The sequence below is a fragment of the Solanum dulcamara genome, chromosome 11 (assembly GCF_947179165.1).
Source record: "Solanum dulcamara chromosome 11, daSolDulc1.2, whole genome shotgun sequence".
NCBI classification, from domain to species: domain Eukaryota; kingdom Viridiplantae; phylum Streptophyta; class Magnoliopsida; order Solanales; family Solanaceae; genus Solanum; species Solanum dulcamara.
In genome coordinates, this window is record NC_077247.1 from 62,498,062 (window position 1) to 62,525,091 (window position 27,030).

Below are 27,030 nucleotides of genomic sequence, written 5' to 3' on the forward strand. Positions count from 1 at the left end.
CAAGGTACATGCTGTAGGGAAAATTGGGAATTCAATGGAAAAATGTCATGGAGGCAGATTTTTTTTTGTTCTTGTGAAATTTATGCTCCTTGTCCTTCATCAAATACCTTTTTTCTTTTCCTTTAAACATAAATCAAAATCCCAGAGTAGATCTCTGTTTTCGTTACTAATTTTTTATCACTTTGCTAGAGAGGGAAATATAACTAGTTTGCGGTATGAGTCGTCCCACATCGGTGCCGCAACCCATCTGTCTGTTGTTTTTATAGTGAAAACTACAACTACATGTCACGACCTTACTTGAACAGGATCTGTTCTATAGGCTCGTACCACTGTATCCTTGATTCTCTAAGGAGACAGGAAACCAAGTCTGGTTGATGAAGCATGGCCATGTGACTAGAGCGTGATTAACAGCCTTCCATGGTTCCTTGAGCTGTGGAGCAGTAGATGATCGTTCTTGAACCTTGATGGTTTGAGATGGTCTCATGGCTGTCTGACAGACTTCTCAAGCTTTTTTGTGTTCCTCTTTCATTCTCGTCGTGCTAGCTTTCTATTTCACCACTGTTTGCTTCCATTATAGTAATAGTAATAATAATAAATAATAGTAATAGTATATTTTTTCACTAATAATAATTTTATCTTCAAAATCATGTTTTTGAAATTAGGTTGCTTACGTGTACTCAACTTTTTAATTAATGTTAATTATTTTTTGAGAAAAATAACAAAACAAAAAAGAAGATAAATGATTAAAAGAGAAGAAAACGTAGAAAACAAATGTTTCATTGGTTTGACGAAGAAAATGTTTCATTATTTTCAAATATTTTTCTACAAAAATATATATTCTATTTTAAAAATCAATGATAAGGAAGAGTAATAAAAAGATCTTTACTATAAATAAAAATAAGGCCTCCTTTTTAAAAATGACATGATATTTAAATTCAAATTTAAATGAAATTTGATTTGGAATAGGATTCTATCTTCTTAACCTCTCTTATATATATATATATATATATATAATAATCTTCATTATCTTTTCTTTATTGATCATTACCTTTGTTGATGAATTTATTTACTGTATAGTGTATTCTCCATTTTCAATATTTTTTTTATTTTAATATTTTTATTTTTTATTTGCAAATGAGTGATGATCGTATCACAAGCTAATTTTCTTGCTACTATATACAGTCTTGAATTGAAGTAAGTAATAATTTTTATTCTATTTTTTTTCGTTTGTTTTTTGATAAAATCAAATATATTTAATTACCTAAATTAAAAATGAAAACCACCTTTTATTGAGAATTTTAGTCAAGCATTTTATAAGATGGAAGGATCCCCTCATGTCTTTTGCTGCTTATAAAATGATTGGGTAACTGGTGATGACGAATAAGCTTCATGCATGAAACACCTATATTCCCTTGGAGGTCAAGAATTAAATAATTAGTTCTACCTACATTATTTGTGGTTTTTCTACGGGATACAAATATAATCATACAATTAAAATTAATTTTTTACATGTATGTATATGAAATTTCATGTATAATGGAAAGTTATCCATTATATACTTCTTTTGAAATTAGTTTTACATGCATATATAACTTTTTTTATAAATAATGAAGCAGTTTTAAGGATATGGAAACACCGAGCTTTTATGAGTTTATTATAATTAGTTCTTTGGTGTAACCATTTACAATAACCAAACAAGTGACAAATTTTGTACTGCTTCTTTAATATCAAACTCATTCTAATTTTCATTGTCAGGCATGATTTTTTTATAATAAACTTTGTGACATGCAGATGAAAGATATATAGTTCTGGTGAAAATAAGTTATGTTTGGTGGTGATATATGTATCTATTCATCCCAAAAGATAATAATAATTATAAGGGCAACAAGATAGTGAAAATGCGAAACTGATGCGCAGGCAATAAAAGGTTGTTTGTAATTTTAGGACAAAATTAATAAATATTATAATAGAAATTTTGAACTGCTAATAATAATAATTATAATAATAAAAAAAAAGAAATGAAGATAAATGAGAAAAAATAAAGAATGTAGGGGTAAAAATCAACTATCTTATTGATTCCAAATATTTCTCTTTATTCAATTATATAGCTTATAAAAAATATCATTATATTTAATAGATTAAAAATAAAAATTCATAGGCAAAGGAATTCTAAATAAATTCTTACTATTACATAAATTTATCATTTTCAGATACTGTAAAATAAATTTAATTATATTTAATTTAAATATTAGAATAAAATAAAAATATAATAATAATAATTAGTAATGGCTATTGTAATAGTAGCAAGAGTAATATTATTAATAATTATAATAATAGTAGTAGTAGCAATAACAATAAAAATAAAAATAATAATAATAATAATCTATATATATAATAAAGGAGAGTAGTTTGCAATGTAGTTAATCCCAGTGGTAAGCTATTGAAAAGTTAATAAATATTGTAATAAATTTTTTGAATTGAAAGATTAAAAGTATTCAAATTTTAAAATACGTTAGGTTTTTAAAAAATATTTTTTATTAGCTTAAAAATAGAAATCCGTAGGCAGAAGAATTCTAAATGAATTATGACAAAAAGATTTTCATTAAAAAAATTGATATAATATATAAATTCAAATTTAAATGAATTTTTTTATTAACTTAAAAATAGAAACCAATGAACTCTTACTATTTCATGACCTTATCATTTTCAAATATTGTAAAATAAATTTAAATATATTTGATTAAATATTAAATTAAAAATAAAATATAAAATAATAATAATGATGATGATAATAATAATTATAATAATTAGTTTTAGAAATAATAATAATAGCAAGAGTGATATTATTATTATTAATAATAGTAGTAATAGTAGTAGCATCAATAATAATAATAATAATAATCGATTTAGTAGTAGTAAAAATAATAATTAAAAAAAACAAAAAAACTAACAAACAAAAGAAATAAAGAAAGAAAAGAAGAAAATTGAGGAAAAAAAGAAAACGTGGGAAAAGGAGAAGTAGATAATGACGTTTATTTTTTATTATCTAGAGTTAACATTATATTTATCTTCTGTTATAGATGTAATAGAGAAATATGAAGTTTTTTCAGATCTGATTTGTATAAAGACCTTAAAAAATTGAAATTAATATTTAAAAAATAAAAAAAGTATAATGGAGAATCAAACTATATAAGGGAGATTTATCCGATTATTTGTACAATTTTTTTTTTTAATCATATTTTTTTGTCTTAATATATTTTTTTAAGCAGAAAAATAACTTTTTTTTTGGTAATTACAGAAAGATGAAAGATGACTCTCTCGAGAAACACTACATCACAATTACATATCTACTCTAATAGAAGGATTATAAAATAGATTTGGAGATTTTTTGAGTTTGATGGATTTTTCCGTTGATTTTGCTTGGAATAATATTTTTTTTATTGATTTGCATGTCATTTATTTTATACCACTAAATGATATTCTGTATTACTTCTTGAGTAGTTTCTTCATATAAAAAATAATTAATAGATTAAGCAAAAAAAATTTGGGTGCATACGAATAAGCTATAATGATGTATCTTAAAATATCGTGTATTTTGTTTAATATTATAACTTAGAGTATAATTAACATGATGTACATAAATTACACAGTATTTTTTTTTCATAAAATGAATTTATGATTTTTATTTTTTCCTTTAAAATTCATATTAAGAAATTTTCGTGTATTATGAAATTCTTTTTAATTTCTATGACAAAGTTAATATCGTTTTGAATTTGAATAAAAATAAATTTTGAATTAAATATGAGATAAAAATCTATTCGATAAAGGTGGAAGTGTTTAACTTGAATTTTAAATCATCACCACTTCTAACAGATTAGTTTATGTTGGATTCTTCTTTTATTTTATTTCTTTATATCATTTTTATTATGCATAACAAGACTTATCAATTCTGATTCTAAGTTATACAAAACTTACCTATTATAAAAATATATGTAGACAAATCGTCAATTAATATATCAATTTATATTTTGTGGTAATATGTAATTTAAAAATAAATAGTCAATCAACCAATAACTCTATTTATACTCTGTAGTAATACGAAGTTAAAATTTAAAATAAAATATAATAGATAAATTTAAGATGAGGAAATTATGTACAATGAAATAAAAGTTTAGAAATAAACTAAATTTCATAAATAAGAAAAATACATATTAATATTATATTAAAATAAATAATAAGTAAGGATATTGCATAAAGTAAGAAGTTGTTAAAAAATCACACAATAAATGTAAGGATATTAATTAATGAATAATGCAATAACCATGACAAAACTAGGAAACAAGTTATAAATTACAGTGTAAAAAAATTGAACGACAAGATTTTTTTTTTAGATGAGAGAAACCTTTTTGTCGCCAACACTCGAACCATTCTCCATATGTATGTAGGATTGAATTTGGTGACTTCTAGTTGTATATATGAGTTAGGATCAATTCCTAAGTATTTGAAGTGTATTAGATGTGTTTTAGGGTCATAAGGAATCTCTAATACCAAGTCGAATCCAAAGAATTTCTATCGGCTAAGTTTTCGTATGAGTTCGTATAAGGATCAACTTTAAACAACCATATCTCCTAGAATATAATGAATTAGGTGGCCTATAGCCTATCAAATTAAAGGTCTTTCAGTCTTCTTTCCAACGCCACCAAGATTGATTTTTTTGGAGTTCAGAGTAAAATGTTGTGCCAAGTCGACCAGACAGGTGCGCGACATGGACCTGTCGCGGACTTGGCCAGCTTTTCCAAAATTTTTTTGTCCAGAGAGGTGCGCGGACTTGCCCAATTTTTTCAGATTTTAGTAAGGGCAACTTGGACCATTCCTTATTATATATATATATATATATATACGATCTTGGACGCATTTTTAGGGCTAAATTCCGCCCCATATCAGTTTCTAAGGAGTTTTCTCTCCAAAAACATTGAGAGCAAGAATTAGAGAAGATAAGAAGAGTTAGGATTCAAGTTCTTCAAGTAAGGCCATCAAATCCTTGATTTGTTCTTCAAATCAAGTATGTAAGGCTACTCACAACGTTGGATTGATTTCATCCACGTGCCCTACATCTTCATTGATTCAAGTTGATTTGAGTTTTGAGATTTCATTAGTTGAGATCTTGGGTTATCTATAATTTCTATTGAATTTTTGTATATAAATTCATATGTATTAATGATGTACTTGAGTTGTGTTTTTGTTGAGAGTATGGATTCACGTATTCATTCACATGAACCCAAGATTAGATTTCATTTTTGTCATAATTTGTCTTGAGGTTGAGATTGATGATTTTTATGTAAATATTGCTTTCAAAGTGAGATGATGCATATTTTAATGAGTTTGATGAAATTGAACATAGAGTTAAATGAGGATTTTGGAGCAAGATGTTTGATGATGATGTGAATGATGGTGTGATTAAATTGAATCGGATTGTATAAGATTGGATTGGATCAGATTGTATATGATTGGATTGGATTGGATGGTGTGATTAGATTGAATCGGATTGTATATCATTGGATTGGATCAGATTGTGTATGATTGGATTGGATCGAATTGTATATGATTGAATTGAATCGGATTGTATATGATTGGATTGGATCGAATTATATATGATTGGATTTGATCGAATTGTATATGATTGGATTAGATCGTATTTGATCGAATTGTACATGATTGAATTAAATTGGATTGTACATGATTGGACTAGATTGTATATGATTGGTCTCTATCTAAACCACATTCTTACTTTAGACTTATGACACCTTGATTGAGTCTCTCTTATTTTTCTGATTTGAGATATTTGGACTTATATTATTCTACCTTAATGTATGTTTCATTCTGCCATATTACATATTCGTACATTTCAGGTACTGACGCCCATTTGGACTTGCATCGTTTCATGATATAGAGACAGATTTAAGAGATCATCAATAGGCGCACCGTTGAGGATCTGTTCACACTCAGCTTATTAGTGAGTCCTCCCCTACATTCGGAGATTACTACTTGTGTTATTCTTGCGATGAGTTTAGTCTTTTCATTCTGATTTGAGGTAGCCATGAACCTGTCATTGGCACCAATTAGATAGTAGTGATAGAGGCTTCATAGATTAGAAAGTGATGGATCGATTGAGCATTTTATTTCCTTGAATTGTTCTTGTCAGACTATTTGATGACAAAGATTGGAGTTAGACTCGTTGGCCCATGACCTTTCTTCCTTGAGCTAGATTGTTGATTTGAGTTGCCCACTTAATCACCTTTTTATTTTAAGTCTTCCGCTGATTGAATGAATGAATGGATCTGTGATCATGTCAAGTGGTTCGCTTGCGAGCCGGTAATGATTTCTGAGTGTCGGCCACGATTAGAGTACCCTCTCGAGACGTGACATTAGGAGTTACCCTATTATTTTGCGTCAATACAGATCTTTCTTCTTTAGGTTGGATCACGTAAAAATTAAGAAGTCCTAAATATATGAAAAACTAATGTTGCTTGGTTTTCTTTTTTCTTATGTACATTAAAAAGAATTTCTAAAATATATGATAAGAGAAATAAAGGACAATTATTTTGTTATTTTTTCAAGCGTGGTTCATCAGTTATTTCTTTTTACCTTTTCAGTTGTTTAATCTATTGACTGCTCATTGTAATTATTTAAACTTCAGGTAATTGTGGTATGATGTTGCTCAAACATTAGTAATTCTCAGGTTTTAAATTATCATTTATCAATTTTATTATTATGAGTTGTAGGATCAATCTCCACTCACAAATTTCGAATGTCAAAATTTTCATTTGTATTGATATGAAGTCGTATTATTTTAATTTTGATTTAAATCGTTTAATGTTTGTTTTAGGGAATCGAAGAAAAAATAATAGAATTTTTTGAAGTACACTAACATAACATTGACTACACATGAAGCACAAACAAAACCTATGAATAAGTAACAAGCAAATTTGTTTGAATGAAGTATGATCTTTAGTTTTTATACAACAGATAATAACATATTTTAGATACAATATATATTTATATTATTCAAATAAAATTATTTTAACATCAATTACTTGTAACACACACGTGTAAAACACATACACTAAAGTAGTATTATATAAAAAGTACGAAGGTCCTTAATAATATTGTTTGAATTTTTGACCCTTCATTAAAAAAATTTGTTTAGACAAATCGTCTTTTCACCATTTTTCTTCAATTGTTATATCATTATTTTAATGATATTAAATATGAATTATAATATAAATCCTAAAATAATTTGTCGTAAAATAATTGGCCAACTCCTAAATATCTGGTAGAATGTTTTGTTTATTAACGTATCCTAAAATAATAAAAATTTTCATGAATCCAAATTATATAAGGAGAGGTTTTGAACTAAATATGTCTTTGAATAATAAAATTGAGTCAATCAACGACTCCTTTCAACTCATTATGATCATGTCTAAGAATTTACACTTTTTTTCATTAATTTTTATTTTATAACTTAAACATATTGTTTGTGTATTATTTTTTCTAGGTTTTATTAGGAGTTTTAATGTTAAATTTTCTTTATCAGGGGTTTGAAATAAAATAATTTTTATATATTAAACACATGTGTTTGAATTTACTATTTTTACTTTCTTACTCTTTTTATTTTTATAGAAATCCACTTTTTTTTCTTTTGATCGATGTCCCTTTTAAGAAAACTTTCAATATAAATTAATAATTTTTTCTCTCGATACTAATTCGAAATCCGACTCTTGATTCTCAATTTGGGATTGACTCTTGTGCTCAATTCGAGACCCAACTCTCGAATCCCAAATTAGCTCGGGATCGAATCTTTATTTCAGTGTCGAATCCTGTGTATGCTTCAGATCGAATCCTGAATTAGGTGTCGGTGTAGGGACTTGAGTCAGGTGCCAGAATGATTTTCGAATCGGACATCAAAGTCGAGTTTTTGATCGAGAGTCAAAGCTAAATCATAAGTCAACTGTCGGGGTTTGGGTCCCTAATCGAGAGTCGAGGTATCAAGGTCGTGTCTTGATTCAGAAATTGAGTCATGAATCGGTTGTTAGGAACGAGTCCCCGTTAGGTGTCAGATCCTTTTTTCAAAGTCGAGTTCCAAATTGGGTGTTAGGATTGAATTTCAGTTCGGAAATCGAATGTCAAGGTCGGATCCTAAATCAATCGTTAGTGTCAAATGTCGAGGTCTAGTCTTGATTCGAAATTCAAGTGGGTTGAGAGTCGGGGTCATGTCTAATTTGAAAATTGGATCTTGGGTCGAGAGTCGAGCCTCGAGCCTTAGTCGAGAGTCTTGGTCAGGTCTCGCTTCAAAAGTTGGGTCCCACATTAGATATCGAGGTCGGGTCCTATTTCAGATGTCCAATCTCGATTTGAATATCGGGTTCCGAGTGAAGGAGTCAGAAGTCATGTCTTAGGTCCAGTGTCGGAGTTGGATCCCAATCGATCATCGAAGTCATGTCTAGGTTTAGATGTCGAGGTCAGAATTTTTCATAGAAACCATTTTCCTACATGTATTTTTACTCCTTAATTATTAGTATGGTGATGAGTTATAATATTTCTCTTTAAGTGCATTTTTTTCTTAAAAATGTCTTAGGTCGAGTGTCGGAGTTGGATCCCAATCGATCGTCGAGGTCGTGTCTAGGTTCAGATGTCGAGGTCAGATTTTTTCATGGAAAACATTTTCCTACATTTAATTTTACTCCTTAATTATTAGTATGGTGTTGAGTTATAATATTTCTCTTTAAGTGTATTTTTTTCTTAAAAAACTTTCGTTAATTTTAAAATTTTTATACTTAATAATATAATATTCACATAGTAATTTATATATATATATAAATTAAAATAATACACGTACAAAACACGTACATTTAACTAGTATATAAAAAGTTAAAAGGGTCATTTTGTTGAAAGATAAGTCAATAAGTAGGGACTCTAATGCTTGGAGAAATAAATTAAATTATCTAATAAATGAGGGTTGGTTTGGTGACAATAAAATTCATGTATTAATATTTTTTATATTCTTATTAATTCCACATTTTTATATTCTTGCATATATAATACATAGTTTTTACACAACTTAGGATGGTATACTTGTTTGTGCCGGCAAAAAAAAGAAGTTTATATATTGCTAATGATGAATGTAGTAAATGTATTATAATACCTTACGCTTGCAATCAAAGGAGCTCTAGTTAATTAATCCCTATTCTATCACTAGCAAAACATTTTATATATCTTCAGTAGAAATAAAAATAAAGGCATTATATTAGTTGCTGAAGAACATTAATAATGTTCTTTTTTTCTCTTTCTTAATTTGGTTGAAGCGCAGAATTTTAACAAAGAGGACATTGATTAATAAACAAAAAAAGAAAACAATTTCAAGCAGCTTGCTTACTCATGAAAATAGAATAATACGAAAAAAAAAGTACAAAGCAAAAGTTGAATGACGCGTAGCGTGGTTGTTCTCCAGCCAACAATGGAAAATCCAGTTATATCCACACGTGTTCCTTTTATTTCATCCTACTCCATCCCATTTTAATTTATTTATTCTATTTTAACTTGACATAATTTTTTATTTTTTTTTAAAAAATTAATTTTTATGAGCTTGAATTAAAAATATTTCAAATATATCAGAATGTTTTTTAATATTACAATCTTAAATCTGACATGTGAAAAATTAAAATTAAAGAGTTGTTAATAAAAAAAATGAAAATAATTTATCTTTTTTTTACAACTCTTTAATTTTAACAATTTGCACATGACATATTTAAAAACATAAAGTTAAAATAAAATATGGTATATTTAACCTACCCTTAGTTTACATCTTCAGGAAAAAAAAAACTACAAGAAATTCAAAGTGTATAAAATACATTTACACACCTGGGTAATTAATTAATTGACAAAATGTACACAAGTATTGTATTAATGTTTGATTACCAACTTATATTTGGCCTTGAGCACTCTAATAATTACTTGCAACTTATTTTGACTACTAAGTTATTCTGCCCATTCACATCAAATTAATGACACTTATTTTATTTCGAAAATTAAAATGGAATAAGGTACTATGGATAGAAAAATGAGGAATTCTGAAATCTACCACTTTACCTATGTGAAGAAATCCATGATTAAAAGGTACATTTAGTTGTTAATAATTCGTTCAGTGTTCATTATTTCTATTGAAACTCAATTAAATTTGAATTCATATCGAAATACTATTTCATATTGAAGGTAAAGTGTTCCATAGCAAAGAAGTGTTTATATTCAGAAAATAAATTCAAAAAGTCTAACTAAAAATAAAGGAGTACTTACTAGTATGTGACAACCCTAATCAATATCTCTTTTAAGTTGATCCTTTAATTTTCCTATCAACCAATTATGTTCAGCTTCTCTTTCGTTATGTGTAGTTTCAGCCTACTAGGTAATAAACAATCTCATTAATTGTTTAAGCTTATCAAGCAAAAGCAAACCTCTTTTTTAAGATACATAATATAAAGTGAGTGTTCTTATCCATAGTACTATAACTTAACAGAGATGTCATGATAAGAGGCTTAATACCCGTTTTGAACTCATAAACATCTGCTTCAGTAAAATATCTACACAAAAGAATATAAACTATTTTTTTGTCACATTATAATAATTAAATTTTAACTATTATAAAAGTAACAATATTTCATCCATTATAATAGTACTCATTAATGTCATAATACGTTGACCACTATCACAATAAAGGTAATTTTTTTTTTATTAATATAGCAGGTAAAATTAATTACTTTAATGTGACACATCTATTTAATATCTTTACTGTTATCAACTAATAATGAGTTAAATTACAATTGCTTTTATAAAAGACTCCTATGTCACTTTACTGTTATAAAGGTTCAAGGACCAAGGCACAAAAAAGAAAAAAACAGAAAATAAGATATATACAGTTTTGTGTTTACGTTTTATTAGGCAGGTTATCCTACAGGTGTCCATCCCTGACTAATGAAGCAGTCTAGTGATGTTACATGGTCTCTAGTTTCTATAAAGCATATAATGGACTTTTATAAACTCTGACAAATCAATCACCAATGTAATTACGACTTTTGTTGCAACCTGCTAGCTAGCTCTACTAATTAAAAACAATAAGTTACTTTAGTAGTTATCTTTAGTCTTACTCCTAGTTAGTATGTGAAAGGATCGATAAGGGAGAAACAAATTAAAAAAAATAAAATGAAGTATTAATATTCAATAGTCAATACGTCAATTTTTATCATGTGATATAACTATATAGTACCCACCCCATTTCAAAAAAATAAGCTCTTTTTTTTTTAGTTGTTTTAAAAAAAAAAGACTCTTTTCTTTTTTTATAACATCTTTCCACAATAAAATTAAAAAATATTTTTATACATTTGACATATCTTTAATTTAGAATAATAAAATTAATTTTTTTTTTTAAATATCGTGTCAAATTAAATCAAGTTATTTTTTTTAAAACGGAGAGAGTATATATCCGATGCATATTGTGCTTTGTACTCACTAATTTTCTTTGACCAAAAAGTTAGTCAGACGATTACTTTGAACAAACTAGGAGACAATATGGAGAGTAATGGGAAATTTCCTCTTTAGGTCTAGTGTGCATAGCAGCATAATTCACATTCTTGTTGTAAGCTCACTGTAGATTTTCTCTAGCATATATAATTTTTTTCCATTTTAATTTTGTACATGTTTAGTTTTATTTCTCAATTTGTTGTAGGTATTTGGGAGTCAATACATTTATTTGATATCAAAACAATGCAATGTGTGGGTGTGGATGAATTTTGCACTCCTCTATGGAAAATGATTAACCTAGCATTCAGAATTGATGTTTGGAAAACTGTAGAGTATGAAAAATTTGTCTCCAGTCCTGAAAACATTTAAAGATAAATGAAATGTTGGAAATGAGATGATATAATTATGGGATATAAGATGAAATTTTTTGTTGTTAAAAAACATTATTCGTGTTCGAACTGATTTCATCTGAAAGAACTTTGAAGTCTAGTAACAACAAATCCCTCAAGTTATACACACTTCGTTTGATATCAATTTCTTAGTTCTTCATTTCAACAAAATCCATTATATTCAATATTAAGTAAAGCTTCGAAAGAGAAGTACTTTATTAATTATTTTAAGTGTGTTTGGCATGGAATTTTTTAAACAAGTCTAAGAAGAGTGTACATGTAGTGTTTTCATTTAGTCAAGGTCTTCAAGTATGATTTGCTTTCCTTGCTCAACAATAAGTAGTTGTTGCATTGAAATTAAAGCTGAATAATAAGACTTGTACGTTTGTTATCAATTCCTAGTTTCCAGCAAGCCTTTTTTACATTTAGAAGTAGAGTTTTGAATTATAAGAAAATCTAGGCATCATTTTTGCACTAGATTTAATTATCTGCAAAAGCACAAATTTTAGGGATCATTATTTTTCTCACTTAGGGTTCCATATCATCATTTCCCATGACATATATAATAATAACATTACCTGATGTATAGCAATGCTAGAGGGAAATTGAAGTATTCTTCTTGCTAGATTGAATTACTATTGCGAAGGATTTATTTACCCTTCTAACGGCCCAAGCTAAGTGCAGCCTTAGCATCAAATCTCCATGCAAATCCCCCAAAGTCCATCTTCCATCCATCACAAGGCATTGTCCTTGCCTGCTTCACTTCTTTCCATGTATACACAATTCTTACTGTGCATGCAAAAACTGACAATAACAATAACGGTGCACTTTTTTTCTCCTTCACAACCAACCGCACCGTCATCTCCGGCGGCTCTCCTCCATCATCAACCGGATATATCATTCTCCGATACGCCAGATTCACCCACTTCACGCTTTCTAAACCGTCCGATATAAATCCTGGACACGTGTCACGCTGCAGATTCATCATCTTCTCCATGTCCGTACTTCCTAAGGCTGATAAATCAACCAAAGTACTGTTTGTTATACCGTCTACCATTACCAACGATTCCACAACTGTCGGAGATCGGATATCATCTGACGGATCCGGTGCACCGATTGATAAAATATTTTTATTCATCCATATAGATCGCTCTTGCACAAAAAAATTGATGGTTTTTGGGTAAGATCTGTTCTCCGGCGAACTTTTAATTCCTCCGCTACTTTCCGGCAGTAGCTGAAGAGTCACAACCGTTTGATGATCATCCAACACCAACGATCCATCACTTTTTTCTTTCTCTTCCTTTTTATTCTTGCACTTGTTGTTTTTCTTTACTCTAACGTACTTTCTCTTTGTTCTTCTTTTTCCAGCAACATCTACGTTGTGAGTTTCCGGCGTAGAGCCCGAGCCCGAAGAATTAGCTACGGGCTTAGGCGCAATAGGCCGGAATCTCAGCATGGTGTTGTTGATTATCTTGGTATCTTTGATGGTACCTGGGTATCCAGGGCGGGTCCAAGTATTGCCAACGTCCATTCGGGCTGTTGCAGAGTGGTTTATAGACAGAAATAATTTAGTTTTGCCGGATTGCCGAGACGATTATCATAGTTACAGGCACAGTTCGTAGGGTAAGGAAGCACCACGTGTCTAGAGTTAACCTTAAACAGTGAGAGATGTGATTGGTGGGAAGAGATCAAGTGGGTCCCATGAAAATAGAGTTGGTTTGCTTGGGGTGACAGTGAGAACCAATAAGGGTAAGTCACGTATAGAGAGCACTGAGGAAAAAAAAAGGCGACACGTTTGTACCTTTGATTCAAGCAAAGTGGGAATGCTTTTCTCGGAGGTTCCATTAATTGGACGCGTGTCTATTTGTTTGAATTCTTTTTGTATCACCGCTGGTTCGCCCTAGCAATATTATCTAACATAAATAAATAATTTTCAAGTTGATATTTATTTTTGGTACAAAGTATAAAGGAAATATGGTGATGCATATTTACAAATGAATGAATTTATAGAAAACTTGATTTCAATTCCTAGAGAACACAAATGCGAAGTGATTGTGTTTATAAAAACAAATAGAATGTGTCGATACAATAATGGACGAGTCAAAGAAAAAAACTGATTGGATTTATTAATTGTAATCAGATAATATTTATAATTAAAAAATATTAGATGTGTATAAGCTATTAGCTATGTTTTGAAGTGAAGAATATGGGTTAGCAAGAGGCAAGTGATGACAAGGCATGTTGGGGAAGTTGGAGATTGGCCGCGTGGATGGTTCAGATGAATATTAGGTCCCACCCAATGAAATATTAATAGGTTGGTCAAGGTTAGGTCACACAACAATGACAATTCAATAGAGAATCTGATGCCACCTTGCCTTTCCATTCATTTATCTTCTTATTATTATTATTATGATAGTGAGGTGCTTTCTTCCTACATATATACAAATTACTCTTGCTTTTCGTTTTTCTCTTTGTTAACCATTTAATAACTTATCTCTGCCAAATATATAAGCTTGGTTGAAAAATAAGGAATTTCAATTTATTGCTACTGATTGTATATTATATAAAACGAAAAATCAGACCGGCCCCTTCCGCCGTACCAACATGCTAAGGTGGAGCTACAATATTGTATTTATTTTAAGAATATTCATTGATAACATAGAAATTATTAACTTGTAAGCACACTGAAGGAGAATTGTCTTACGCATGGAAACTATTAATTCGTACAATTAAAATTGTTATATATAATGATTGATGAGACCTGGAAAACCATAGGAAGCGAAAAAGAAAGACAAAAAGCCTGGTAAAGTATTCGACCAAAGAATCAAATATATGACCCTAATATTATTTATTGAGTACTACTCCTCTATTTATATTTCCCATAATTCAAACTTACTAAAGTTTGATCTGTAAAGCTACAATTGATTCTCTGAGCCTGAAGCTAGCGGGGTACGTATTGAATCCCATTGATGTGGGGATGGGGAGAATTTGGACACTTTATATTGGTTTTGGGCAATCTTCCCTTATAAACTACCATTTGAGCCTGAGTTAGACTCAAAATTTATTGACAAAGATATATTTTTTATTAACAATGTAACTAGTTTGGGTTTCAGATAGTAATAACTAGATAATTTTCTAATGTGTTATATATAGTACTGGACTATAACACATTTTCTTATACTCTCTCCTCCCAATGGAAACAGAAAATTTAATTCAAATTCTAGGAGCATAAGATATATAATGGAAGACATGCAACAAGATAATTAATTGCTAAAGAGTATCTATTATACTGTTCCGATGATCTATTCTATCTTAGGTTGCTCCCTCCGATAAAAGAATGAATGGCAAAGTGATATGTTTGTTTGTGTATTTTGGAGAGAGATAATTTTACCTCAAGTTGATGGTTGTGTATATCATGAGTTGCTTCCTGCTGTCTCTTAGCTTGAGGATAATTATATGTCTAGTGATCATATAACTCTTCATTTGTCATGAGTTTTGAGGCAATTCTCAATTGGGTATATATTATATGCATACACATTCATATAGATAGATGCTTTCTCTCCTTTACATTACACATGGCATAATATTGTAGTTTCTAGAGGAATTGCCTTCCACATTATTATTATTACTACTACTGCTTCATCCCTTCTTTTTTATATTATAACGTTTACTTCATCTTTAATTTGAAACATTATATATATTAATCTAAATATTTTAGGTCCATCGTCAGATCTGCGCGCTTCTACACAAGCACAAACTTTAACAGATATATTCTCATTAATTTTTTTTTTGAAATAATAAATAAACTTTAATATGAAATTTCTCTCGACCGCTTTTGGAAAGTGAGACAATAAAATGAGAGGATCGATTGCTTCTATCTTCATATGCGACACCATGTGTCATATATTGTTCGAGTGCTTCTATGTGGTCCTCACTCCCAGCAATACTATTCCTTGGGGTCGTTTGGTTAGAAACAAGTTATTCTGAAATTAATTATCTCGAAATAAGCTATTCCATCATATATATATATGAGATAACTTATCTCATTATTAAGGTATAAATAATGGATAAATAATCCTAGGATTATCTAATATTTTTAACCAAATACAGGATAGAATAGTCCTACATTTTATCCTGTGATTATTATACCTTATGACTTATGTCTTGCAGCCTTAAAGTATAATTTAATTTGTTATAATAAAAAGAGGCTGCGATTGATATTCCTTCAATGAAAAATTATACCGCTTAATATAATTAAAAAAATTCACCATAACTAACAGGTTATTTATCATGTAGAAGTGGTAGAGCAATCATTCAATATTGGTGATGAGACATATAGGATTGCTAAATAGTCAATTGGTGTGAAGTATATATAACACTAAATTAAGTCAAAACTAATAATCGTATATAGTGGCGTACCCACAATTTATCTGTTTGAATGGATGTGTTTCTACTTGTTACGACACGTTGTATCCCCCAATGAGTTGGCATCTCTATGTTACTACTTCTTTTAGTTGTTGAAAGAAATTTATTAGTAATTTTTTTTGTCTTGAAATTGTATTGTGGAATGGACAGTGGACACCTATGTACTTGTCGTTTACAGAATCTAAGATAGGAAATCTAATTTTATATAAGATCAAATCTTGAGCACCAATAAACAACTCGTTTGCTTCAATAATTCACCTATATCCAATCAAAATATACAAGGACTTCAATTCTTCTTTGTTCCCCTTCTCATAGTATGATGTTAATGGAAAGGACACGTGGTGGACGCCAGATGGAATAGACAAGTTGAGGTTATGTGGAACATGGCCATTGGCTGGTTTCTAATTGGTTCAAAAGGCACAAGTTCTGTCCCCTTCTTTTCATAAAAATTACCAGAGGAGAAAAGAAAACGCAATTAGATTGGGATATTATGAGCCCGTTTGAATAGGCTTAAAAAAATAATTTTTATGTATGAAGTGTTTTTAGAACTTTGAAGTGCTAAAAGTTATTTTTATAAATAAACAGTTGAGTGTTTGGATAAAAGTGCTAAAATGAGGCAAATGATGTGAATTTTAGGGTTAAAAAAATAAAAAGGGTAGTTTGAGAATTTAGTTAAAATATAAGGGATATAAAAGTAATCTCCATGGTCAAAGAAAATGACTTTAAGCACTTAGAAAAAAAAAGGTTAGGAATCCTAATTTTTCATTTTAGACTGACTTTAAGAACTTTATGGCTTAAAGTTAGCATTAGACAAACACGTTCAAAAACTAAAAAAGGGTTATAAATTGATTTTGACCAACTTAAAGCCCATCCAAACGAGCTCTATACCTTACATCGTGCGTTGAATGTGGTCTCTTAATAACCTCTCTCCTTCAAGAGAGAAAAAATAGTGACATATAGTAAAGAAAATACTATTGTAGATGATAAAATTTGCCTCAGTATACAAGAATGTAATTCTACCAAGTTGCATGGCTAATTTATAAAATTGGTTACAGCCATTTCAAATTATGTCAAATACCACCACACCATTAACATAGGCAAGTTTTGGAGTTATTTATTAATACACTTCTTATCTAAAATTTACCATTTAGATTTAAGTCACTTTATTACACCGTATTTAGCTGACACACATTTTACCATTTTAGGCAAGAATTACAATCACGTTTATATCATATTATCTAACTAAGCAGAATTTCAATGACAAGGCGGCGAAAACACTCTTAATTGTCAGAGAAGAGTAGTGAATTATTCATAGTCACACACGTAAACTGCAAATCCGCCAACCAATAACAATAAACTTACTACTAAAATTCTTATGCGATTAATCGTATTGGTAACCCTTGGAATAGGATTTTAAGTGCAATAAAATTGTATGTTAAGTCACAAAACTATAAATCTGGAGAGTAAAGTTTCACAACAGCCAAATCGACAAAGCTCCACAAACACGGGTTACAACCTCAAAAACAACACGAGGATGTCTCCCCTATAAAAGTCAAACTTCAAAATTACACGGGCATCTTATTTTGATTTCGAATAGAAGAAAATTTTAGCCTGTTCGCTTTACCAAAAAACAGGCCATTCCAGAGTAAGACCTCAAACAACAAAAGCATTTTGAGAAAGATAATATTATTTGCCTGCTCCACAAAAACTCGAATAGGGGGAGTGTTCTAATTGACAACATCAAGGACCAGCTTCCGTGACTTGAGAACAGACCACCTCAAACGCCTGTAGTAAGCAGCTTGAAGTAGTGCAAGGGACAGTACAAATATCCACTTGAAGCCCATCTGTAGTGGAAATGCAAATATATCAGAAACTAACATATAGTAACAACACAAACATAGTGCAAATACCAAAAACAACAAACCAGCTTTCTCTCTTCCATCTCTGGTTCAGCAGCCCAAGTTAAAAATGACACCACATCTTTCCCCATCTACACAACAATACAAGGACAAATTAGCTTATTTATACTGAAACATAGTAGTGTAGCTCATGTCAACAAAACTACATGCATAGAACTCCAATCAAGTGACAAAGGGACCAACCTGAGCTTCTGTTGCAGGGACACCATCTTCATACTCAACAGCACCATCATTAAGCATTTTTGGCATTGCAATAGCTCCACCAGGGAAGTAAGGATTGTAGTGCAGTCCTTCACGAATCTATAGAATGGTTGTAGCTTGATAGATCAGTAAAACAGACAAGGAACGCCAGTATTGTGTGGACAAAAAATCTAGTAATCTAATTATCTTCGGCTAATAAAATGGTTGACTTTGATTAGATTATGCTCACAAACAACCACAACAATTAGGAAGGCCAAGTAAGCAAACCAACAAATGCGCCATGTAATGTTTCTAGAATGGAGATCCTAGATAGGATCATTTTAGGATCCCATGATTGGATCATACTAGTAGGACCGTACGATCCAAGCAACAACAACAACATACCCAGTGAGTACCGTAAGATCCAAGCAAATATACTAATCATAGTGGGACCGTAAGAGCCAAGCAAATATACAAACAAGTAGTATATTTCATATTTGAAAATATGAAAAGCTCACAACGAGCTTAAGAAAAAAAGTTGATAATATACCTGGGTTAGTTATTATAGAATAGGGTTTACTTGCACCTGTTGGTCTAGGAATTTGTTGCACAGCTCATACAAGTTAAGAAAATACAACAAAAGAATTTCATAAAGCTGACAAATTAGTAGGATACTAGGATCAATGTTACTGAGGGAAGTCTTAAGATCTACTGTCTGAATGGATCTAAAACAATCCTACAATCAGGATCATAAATTGTCATGTCATATTCAACATTATCCTATGCAACTATCAGTGATCCAACATACTCTGATTCTCTCACTTCTCGATTTCCACTAGTGATTTGGTTAAATGAATGAATTTGTGCTGTAGGATTGTTGATTTCAATTCAGGTCACAGTTTCAGACTACATAGAATAAGATGCCTATCAGTGACAAAACAGTTCACAAACCCTGTCCTCACAGCTGCAGTGTCGAACACATCATGATGAGGGCTGGAGACTTATCCTACTTTTCTTACATGTCATCATGTTCTTGTGTCATATGTTAGGGGTAATTTCTTTTCTGGACCACAACATAAGTACAGTAACAAAAAGAATAAAACAACTTCGAGACAAACATGAGAGGATACAAAGTGTTTTGAGAGAAACGTGAAGGAAAATTAATTCTACTTTACAAAGTTGTTCAGGCCATTTAGGCTACACAACCAGCTACATAATAAAGGGAAAAAGCATTTCATACTAAAAGGTCCACTGCCCCTCGGGGATTTCTTGATTATTAAAAGAAAAAAAATTCCATATTAGAAGTCGAAAACCAACAGTGCAGAAGGTATAAAGGCTTAAAGATACAAAATTAGAGTCTAAGATACACAAAGAACAATGATACATACCGAAACACCAGCAGGAGGATCACGATAGCCAGTTAGAAGAGCAAACACATAGTTTTGACCATTATGGCGTGCCTGAGAGACAGTATGTAAGCTAAATGGGGCAGATGACAGTAAATGATGACAGAAACAGAAAGGAGGTTCATCCTAAAAAAATGGAAACAGAAAGGAGGAAATACTTTTGTAATAAGACTTAAATCTGGAGGGTAGGCTCCCCCATTAGCAAATCTAGCAGCTGCTTCATTTGAATATGGCTGAGGAAAACGATCACTCAGTTTACCAGGACGAGTAAACATTTCACCCTCGTCATTAGGCCCATCCTCCACCTCAATCTCAGCTGCCATAGCCTTTACTTCCTCCTCTGTATATGCCACCCCGACCAAGTCACGATATGAAACAAGTGACATTGAATGACAAGATGCACATACTTGTTGATAAACCTGGTGACCACGGCGAATCCTGATTGCCAAAAGAGCACCCAAAATGATTCAACTAAAATAAGACTATACAGTTAGTTGAATTCTGTAAGCAGGTCTCGACCACTTTCTTTTTATCCCAGTCCCAGAAGTATAAATTTAAGCAATGCACAATATCTTTTTTTCTTTTGATAAGGTCATGTAAAATGTGGAATATCTTATCAGCTTAAAGATGCAAAGAGTTTCCATGTTCTATGTATTGGCATCTTAAAACTAAAGAGACAAGAAGTACATTTGTAAACCAAATGACAAGCAGCAATTTTCATAGTTGGTACTTGGGAATTAAATGATGCCACATCCAAAAATTTTGGCATTATTCCATATCATATATGAAGCTTCCATGTTTTTAGGCCAAACATGAGAAAGAAATAACACTTCATTTATAAAGGCCATTTCATGCAATGCAGATAAATGCAAACAGAATGTAGTGTTCTTTAAGTGATTGAGCTGTATAATTGTTGAAATGCACCTGGAAAAATTCCTCTACCATAAAATCAGCAGATATCCTGAAATCCTTATCTTTTTCTTTAAACTTTAAAGGAATGGAAGCATGCACTTCACAGAACATTCTTTATCACAAATACACGTAAAAGCCTGAAGTCTTTATCCTTTTTTCTGAAGGGACAAGGAAAGTGGGGGAGGGGGTGAATGAAAGCAGAGAACAAAAAGACAACAGAGAGCCATGGGGGAATAAGAGATTCAGGAGAAACTCACGAAGCATGATCATATGAACTAAGAATTCCTGCGTGAGGCCATGGATAGCTTGGACATTCCAATCCGTGTTCAGCCTCATCAGCAGATGCTACTGTCGCGAAACCTAAGAGTCCAGATACACCCGCTCCAATGAGTGCTAATGTTCTGAAGGACTTCATGCCCAGAGATCCAAATTCTTCTTGAGCTTTTTTGGAAACAAAGGGTGATAAAATTGGAGAGGCCTGCAAATTCATGTAGTTTTAATGAAAAAAATTTGTACAACTTGAAATTCATAGGACCCAAAGTCTTTCAACTAAATGAGTAACAATCACAATATTTCCCACATCAGATATGAGCTAAAGCACAGCTAGGTGATTTCTCAGACTAACTTTTGGCATATGGCCACAATAAGGATGTTAAGTGATCAGGAAGTACAACACTTTTACCTATATAACTGCAAACACAAGCAGGAAAATGCAGATCCCATTCACAAAAAACAATTAAATGCAGGCTCACAAAATGCTGATTCCTCTTTCCAATTTACATTGTCACAGAGAACTTTCCAGTTTGCTTGATTGAATATATTCGATACAATTTTAGTACACCAATTTCAATAGAACCCACTTCTACTAGTCTTAAAAATATTAAGCCTCTACTATAAATTACTCTTCTACGTACACAGAAATCAAATATGACCCAACATATTCTCGAACAAAAAATAAACAGCTTTGAAATGTGTTTCCAGTATAGCCAATGAAATGCATTTCAATACGAGACATCAGTGTGTACACAAAAAGGAGAACAAAAACATTTTGAAGAGATTAAGAAGGTAGGCACTTTGAAGGCAATAAATTCTCCGGATATACATAAAGCAATGACTCGGAGTATAAACAACGGCTAAGAAGAAAGCGATGTACAGCCATACCGTGGATTCAGATTGAAATTTCCGGCCTAATAACCGATGGACTGCTCTACCTCCCAACATAATTAGTCAATCCCTCTGTCAGAAAATCAGAAAAGTTAAAACAGGAAACATAACATAAAACATAACTCAACAGATTTGATTATTTTACACCAAGGTCAATACGCCTAAGAACGGACTACTAATTTAAGCTAACTCCTTCGACAGGTCCCTATTCCCCTAGCAAACAACTTTCTGAGATCTGCAAATTCCTTTTACTTAAAACAACGTCAACAAGTAAGGCGAATCCTAGGATGCTTTTCAAAATGAAACAAGCAACAGCTTCGAAGAAATTGAGGAGAGAAGAGGGAAAATAAGCTCACCGGAAAAGGACCGTAGAGAGGATTGATCGACGGCGATAGGACAAACAGCGCCTGAGAGATCCGGAAAACCAGACTAGTCTCAAAACTATTCAGAATATTCCAAGAGGAGGTTTTTCTCCAGCACGAGCTGTTCTATCTTTCTCGTTGGGCCTTCCGATAATAAATGGCGTTGGGCCCAAAGAAGAAGACAACCCAGCTTATTTAGTTGGACCTTTGGAGGATCAAAGAAAGTTGGCCCAAAGGAGAAGTAGAGTTTAACTGTGTAAACTTTTTGTAATTTTTACACTATATAGCCGTCACCCAAAATAATAGTTAACAAATATATACTTCTTATATATATTAAAATATAATATATAAAATAAAGTATTTAAAATGCAAATTCAGTAACATTACGAATGAGGTGGAGGTGAAGGTGAAGATCCATGCACAAGCATACCCTATGAGTTTAACTATGTCGCATATTGTATTTGAGTAGGGTGGTGAAGTGGGGACTCGCCTCCAAGGTACTGTGCGATAAGAACATGTCGCTACGGCTTAAAGGTAAGTCCTGTAGAGCGATAGATAGACCAATATTGTTGTATGGACAAAGTATTGATCAGTCAATAATGCACGTTAAAAAAATGAAGGTAGAAGAGATGAAGATACTCAGGTAGATGTGTGAATATAACAAGAGAGTTATAATTAGGATTGAGATTATATGGTGCAAGATGGGAGGAAGAAGTGCGCAAATACCTCATTAAGGAGTTGTGAGAGATTGATGGTGATAGAAGTAAAAAGCGGCAAAAGTAGGCCAACGAAAAGGAAAAATAATTTTATAGACTATGACACAACTTAGACTTACCCCGAATAAGAATATTTAGAAGTGAAATATTAAAATAGAATAAATGAGTGTTTTTGCGACTCGAGTAAGCCGCACTTGTTGTTTCGGGAGGGAGGGAGTATTTTATCTGGTTTCTACATATAGAAATATGAAGAAAAAAGAAAGTGATTGATAAATTCTATGGCAAGGAACAGGGGTGTCAAAATGAGCCCAAATATAGGTAACCCGTCTAAATTTTTATTGGTTGGACTCAAGATAATTTGTATTGAATTTAATCTCAACCTATTCAAGTCTTAACCATTTTAAAAGAATCTTCAATTGAGCTCAACTTAATCTCCAATTTCAATCCGTTTTAAGGCTCTTTATTTGCATTGATATAATGTATGTTCTCGTAATAAAGGTATGAATTACTATCTATTTTATATTTTTAAAAATTAATCCATCTATTTGTAAATTATTATTTTTATTTTCTTGAGTTGAAATTTAAATTGTAGTTAGAAAAGATAAATAATAATATATTAAAATTATTGAGATTAAGCGAGTCAAATTGGATGAGTCATAATTTTAACCCATTTGATCTCAAAATAAATTTGAACGGGTTATTAATCCAATCTAATTTTTATTTCAATCCATTTTAATATTTTTAATTCCAATCCAATCCGTCAATATTCATTTTTTCATCCAAAAGAAGAGGGAGGAGACCAGAAATAAACTTAAGGAAAAAAAAAAAAAGAGGGGCAGAAAACCAACGGCAAAGTGAAAAACCATTAGCAGCCGCGCTTCTTCCTCTTAAACAATCCTCCAACTAATAAACCTATCGTATATCAATGGCGCAAATGGGTATTCGTCCCTCAGCTTCTGTACTATTATTATCACAACAGAATGGTACGATCGACAGCAAAACACAGTTTTGCAAAACCCATCATTCTTCTTCTTGCATTTGTTGCTCTTCTTGGAATTTCCTTGACCCGAGATTTTCACTCCGCTTCTTCTTCTGCTTATGTTTCCGTTGCTACCACTTGGGCTCGTGACAAGTACCGTATTGTTTCTCCTAACCTCTCCAATCATTCTCTAAAGGTTAGTTAAGAAAGGATTTGGGATTGCTTTTAATATGCACGAGATTATGACCAATTTTGCATTTTGTAGATTCAGGATGTAGGAGGAAGTAATAGGGATCGTTACCCTGAGAGAGCGTTAGCCATGACCTATGCTGATTTGCCTGCTCCTGAATTGAAATGGGAACAGATGGCATCTGCACCTGTGCCTCGTTTGGATGGCTATTCTCTTCAGATTAAGGATTTGCTTTTCGTGTTTGCCGGATATGAAAACCTAGACCATGTAAACATCTCCCCCTTCTTAATTTTTTTGGTGGATTAATAGCTTGAAATCTAAGAAGTTAACTGATACTATGTATGCTTGTATAGGTGCATTCTCACGTTGATGTATACAATTTTTCAACAAATACATGGATTGAGAGTTTTCCAATCCCAACAGATATGGCAAATTCACATTTAGGGGTGGCTACTGATGGAAGATACATATATATAGTGACAGGACAATATGGTCCCCAATGCAGGGGACCTACAGCAAACACATTTGTTTTGGACACACAGACCAGAAAATGGGAAAGCTTGTCACCATTACCAGCACCAAGGTATGTGTCCTCACCACATCTCTCAGAAGTCTTTTGTAACATTAAACCTAGACTAGATTGTGTACCTTATTTCTTGTAAGAAGCACATATGAAAATGGGGTTTTTTGACAAACTCGGAGTTGTTGATGTAATATCAATTTCTCATACATCAAAATCCTCATCTGCTGAGGTTCCGGATTAGCATTGCCCCTAGACTTCGGTTTAGTGGTAAGGTGCAATATATAATGTCTGGGTTAGGCGCACGCCACGGTTTCAATTTCTGCTGCAGCAGACAAAGCCTGGTATATAAGTGGAAAAAGGCTAGAGGAACGCGCCCATTACCCATCAAGTTTCAAACTACGAGTCATTGGTCCTAAGGGATTTCACGGTTATAATTAAACTATAAAGGTTCTAGATTTTAGCATTACATCGTAGTGATAGCATATTGAAGTAATAAGTACCTTATGGATGAGTTTGATACACAAAACTAGAGTAATAACTAGGGTTTTTTCAGGTATGCACCAGCAACTCAGCTTTGGAAAGGCAGGCTCCATGTAATGGGTGGAAGCAAAGAGAATCGCCATACACCTGGAATAGATCATTGGAGTCTTGCAGTGGCAAATGGAAAAGCCTTAGAGAAGCAATGGCGCAAGGAAGTACCCATTCCTCGCGGAGGACCACATAGGTTTATCAGTTGTTCTTTCTTAAGCTGTAGCCCTTGTTCCATTTTACAATTATGAGGAGATTAAAAGTTAATATTATGTTGAAGGCCAAATGGTTCAAACTTGAGTAGTTTGAGAATGGTCATTAACATAAACTTTGGTAAATATCAATTCATACTGTCTTAACAGATCCATATGGGAAATTGTAAATATCAATTCATAGTCTTAACAGATCCATATGGGAAATTGTGTTCTCCTTTCTTCAAAAGTATATACCCAGTTCTGCGACCTCATCTTGAGGCTATTCCCTACAGGGCTTGTATTGCTGTTGGTGATCGGCTTTACGTAATTGGTGGTCAAGAGGGCGATTTCATGGCCAAACCTGGCTCCCCTATCTTTAAATGCTCACGAAGGTTCGAGGTATATGTTGCTATAGTTTTTATCTAGGCTCAGTTATCTGATTATTAAATCTTAAGCATTCTTGTTTCAGTTTGGTCAACTAAACTCAAGGTTCTGTCTTAACTTTCAATAGTCTTATCTAAAATTTCTTTTGGGGAAGTTACTATAATTTCTATGTTTGTGGCTTCAGGTGGTTTTTGGAGATGTTTATATGCTGGATGAAAGTATGAAATGGAAAGGGTTGCCTTCTATGCCAAAACCGGTTTCGCACATAGAATGTTCTTGGGTTATTGTAAATAATTCTATTGTTATTGTTGGAGGCACAACAGAGAAGCATCCAGTGACCAAAAGGATGATTTTAGTTGGAGAGGTGTTCCAGTTCAACCTAAATACACTGGTATTTACCTTTTCTTTTCACTCCAAACAATCATCAAAGTTGGCAATATCTCTGTCTTAAACTACGTAAAAGTACTTGTTTGCTGAATTTGAGTTACTGCACAACTTATTTTCTTTTTAACATTCTTGACTTCTGAGATTGTTTTTTTTTTTCTTTTTTACAATTTGTGCAGACATGGTCTGTCATCGGAAAGATGCCATATCGGGCGAAGACAACACAAGCAGGATTCTGGGATGGATGGTTGTATTTCACCTCTGGACAGCGGGATAGAGGACCAGATAATCCACAACCCAGGAAAGTAGTAGGAGATACGTGGAGAACCAAATTGATATTACACTGATAGGTTACTGATTCCTGCCGACCCCGTCGCTTTTCAATGATATTGAATGTCCAAGTCAAGTTCATTCCTTGTTTGCAAAGAAAAATATAGAATTCTCATATACTAGTTCTCTTCATTTTTCTTTTTAATTTTATTTAATGTCAATGTTAGGTTCATACACTAAGAGCAGTATGATTTAGGTGGCCTGTCACCATCTCCGACTTCCGTTTAAAGTTTGTCAAAAGAGTCTAGAATTCCACTTGTAGGGAAAGACGACAAAATCATGCACTAGCAGTATTCTTCAGTAAATCTAATTACTGAACATTACACATCTAGTGTTGCTTTTAGCATGTCGAGTTCTACACCTACTCAAGATTTTTATCCTCAAAATTATGGGGCAATACAATGTTGTTGACCATGCAAAGCATCTTATTTTGCCATTACATGCTCCGCTAACTAGGCGGGTATCCGCAAGACA

General features: G+C 32.0%; 3 protein-coding genes and 1 non-coding gene across 5 annotated transcripts; 2 read left to right on the forward strand and 2 right to left on the reverse strand.

Annotated features, from left to right (window-relative positions):
* Positions 1-287: 287 nt before the first annotated feature.
* On the forward strand, positions 288-500 carry LOC129875407 (small nucleolar RNA U3). Its single transcript, XR_008763194.1, has one exon. It is a non-coding gene; the product is annotated as a small nucleolar RNA U3 (small nucleolar RNA).
* Positions 501-12,289: 11,789 nt separating this feature from the next.
* Positions 12,290-15,435, reverse strand: LOC129875078 (uncharacterized). 2 transcript variants are annotated; one of them, XM_055950509.1, is made up of 2 exons: positions 15,352-15,435; positions 12,290-13,873 (listed from the first exon to the last, which is right to left on the reverse strand). In XM_055950509.1, exon 2 carries the CDS (start codon positions 13,489-13,491, stop codon positions 12,622-12,624), a length of 870 nt encoding a protein of 289 aa, XP_055806484.1. In that variant the 5' UTR covers positions 13,492-13,873; positions 15,352-15,435; the 3' UTR covers positions 12,290-12,621. The 2 variants fall into 2 exon arrangements, with proteins under 2 accessions (XP_055806484.1, XP_055806485.1); XM_055950510.1 differs by having other exon boundaries at positions 12,290-13,860; positions 15,352-15,433.
* Positions 15,436-17,779: 2,344 nt separating this feature from the next.
* Positions 17,780-22,485, reverse strand: LOC129873095 (cytochrome c1-2, heme protein, mitochondrial). Its single transcript, XM_055948100.1, has 8 exons — positions 22,323-22,485; positions 21,964-22,038; positions 21,060-21,280; positions 20,049-20,328; positions 19,873-19,944; positions 18,488-18,604; positions 18,310-18,375; positions 17,780-18,229 (listed from the first exon to the last, which is right to left on the reverse strand). The coding sequence occupies exons 2-8, from the start codon at positions 22,021-22,023 to the stop codon at positions 18,113-18,115; spliced, it is 933 nt and encodes a 310-aa protein (XP_055804075.1). The 5' UTR covers positions 22,024-22,038; positions 22,323-22,485; the 3' UTR covers positions 17,780-18,112.
* Positions 22,486-23,857: 1,372 nt separating this feature from the next.
* LOC129872447 (kelch repeat-containing protein At3g27220-like) lies at positions 23,858-26,732 on the forward strand. The gene is made up of 7 exons (XM_055947436.1): positions 23,858-24,219; positions 24,289-24,480; positions 24,567-24,796; positions 25,290-25,460; positions 25,752-25,857; positions 26,027-26,233; positions 26,406-26,732. The coding sequence occupies exons 1-7, from the start codon at positions 24,025-24,027 to the stop codon at positions 26,571-26,573; spliced, it is 1,269 nt and encodes a 422-aa protein (XP_055803411.1). The 5' UTR covers positions 23,858-24,024; the 3' UTR covers positions 26,574-26,732.
* Positions 26,733-27,030: the final 298 nt, after the last annotated feature.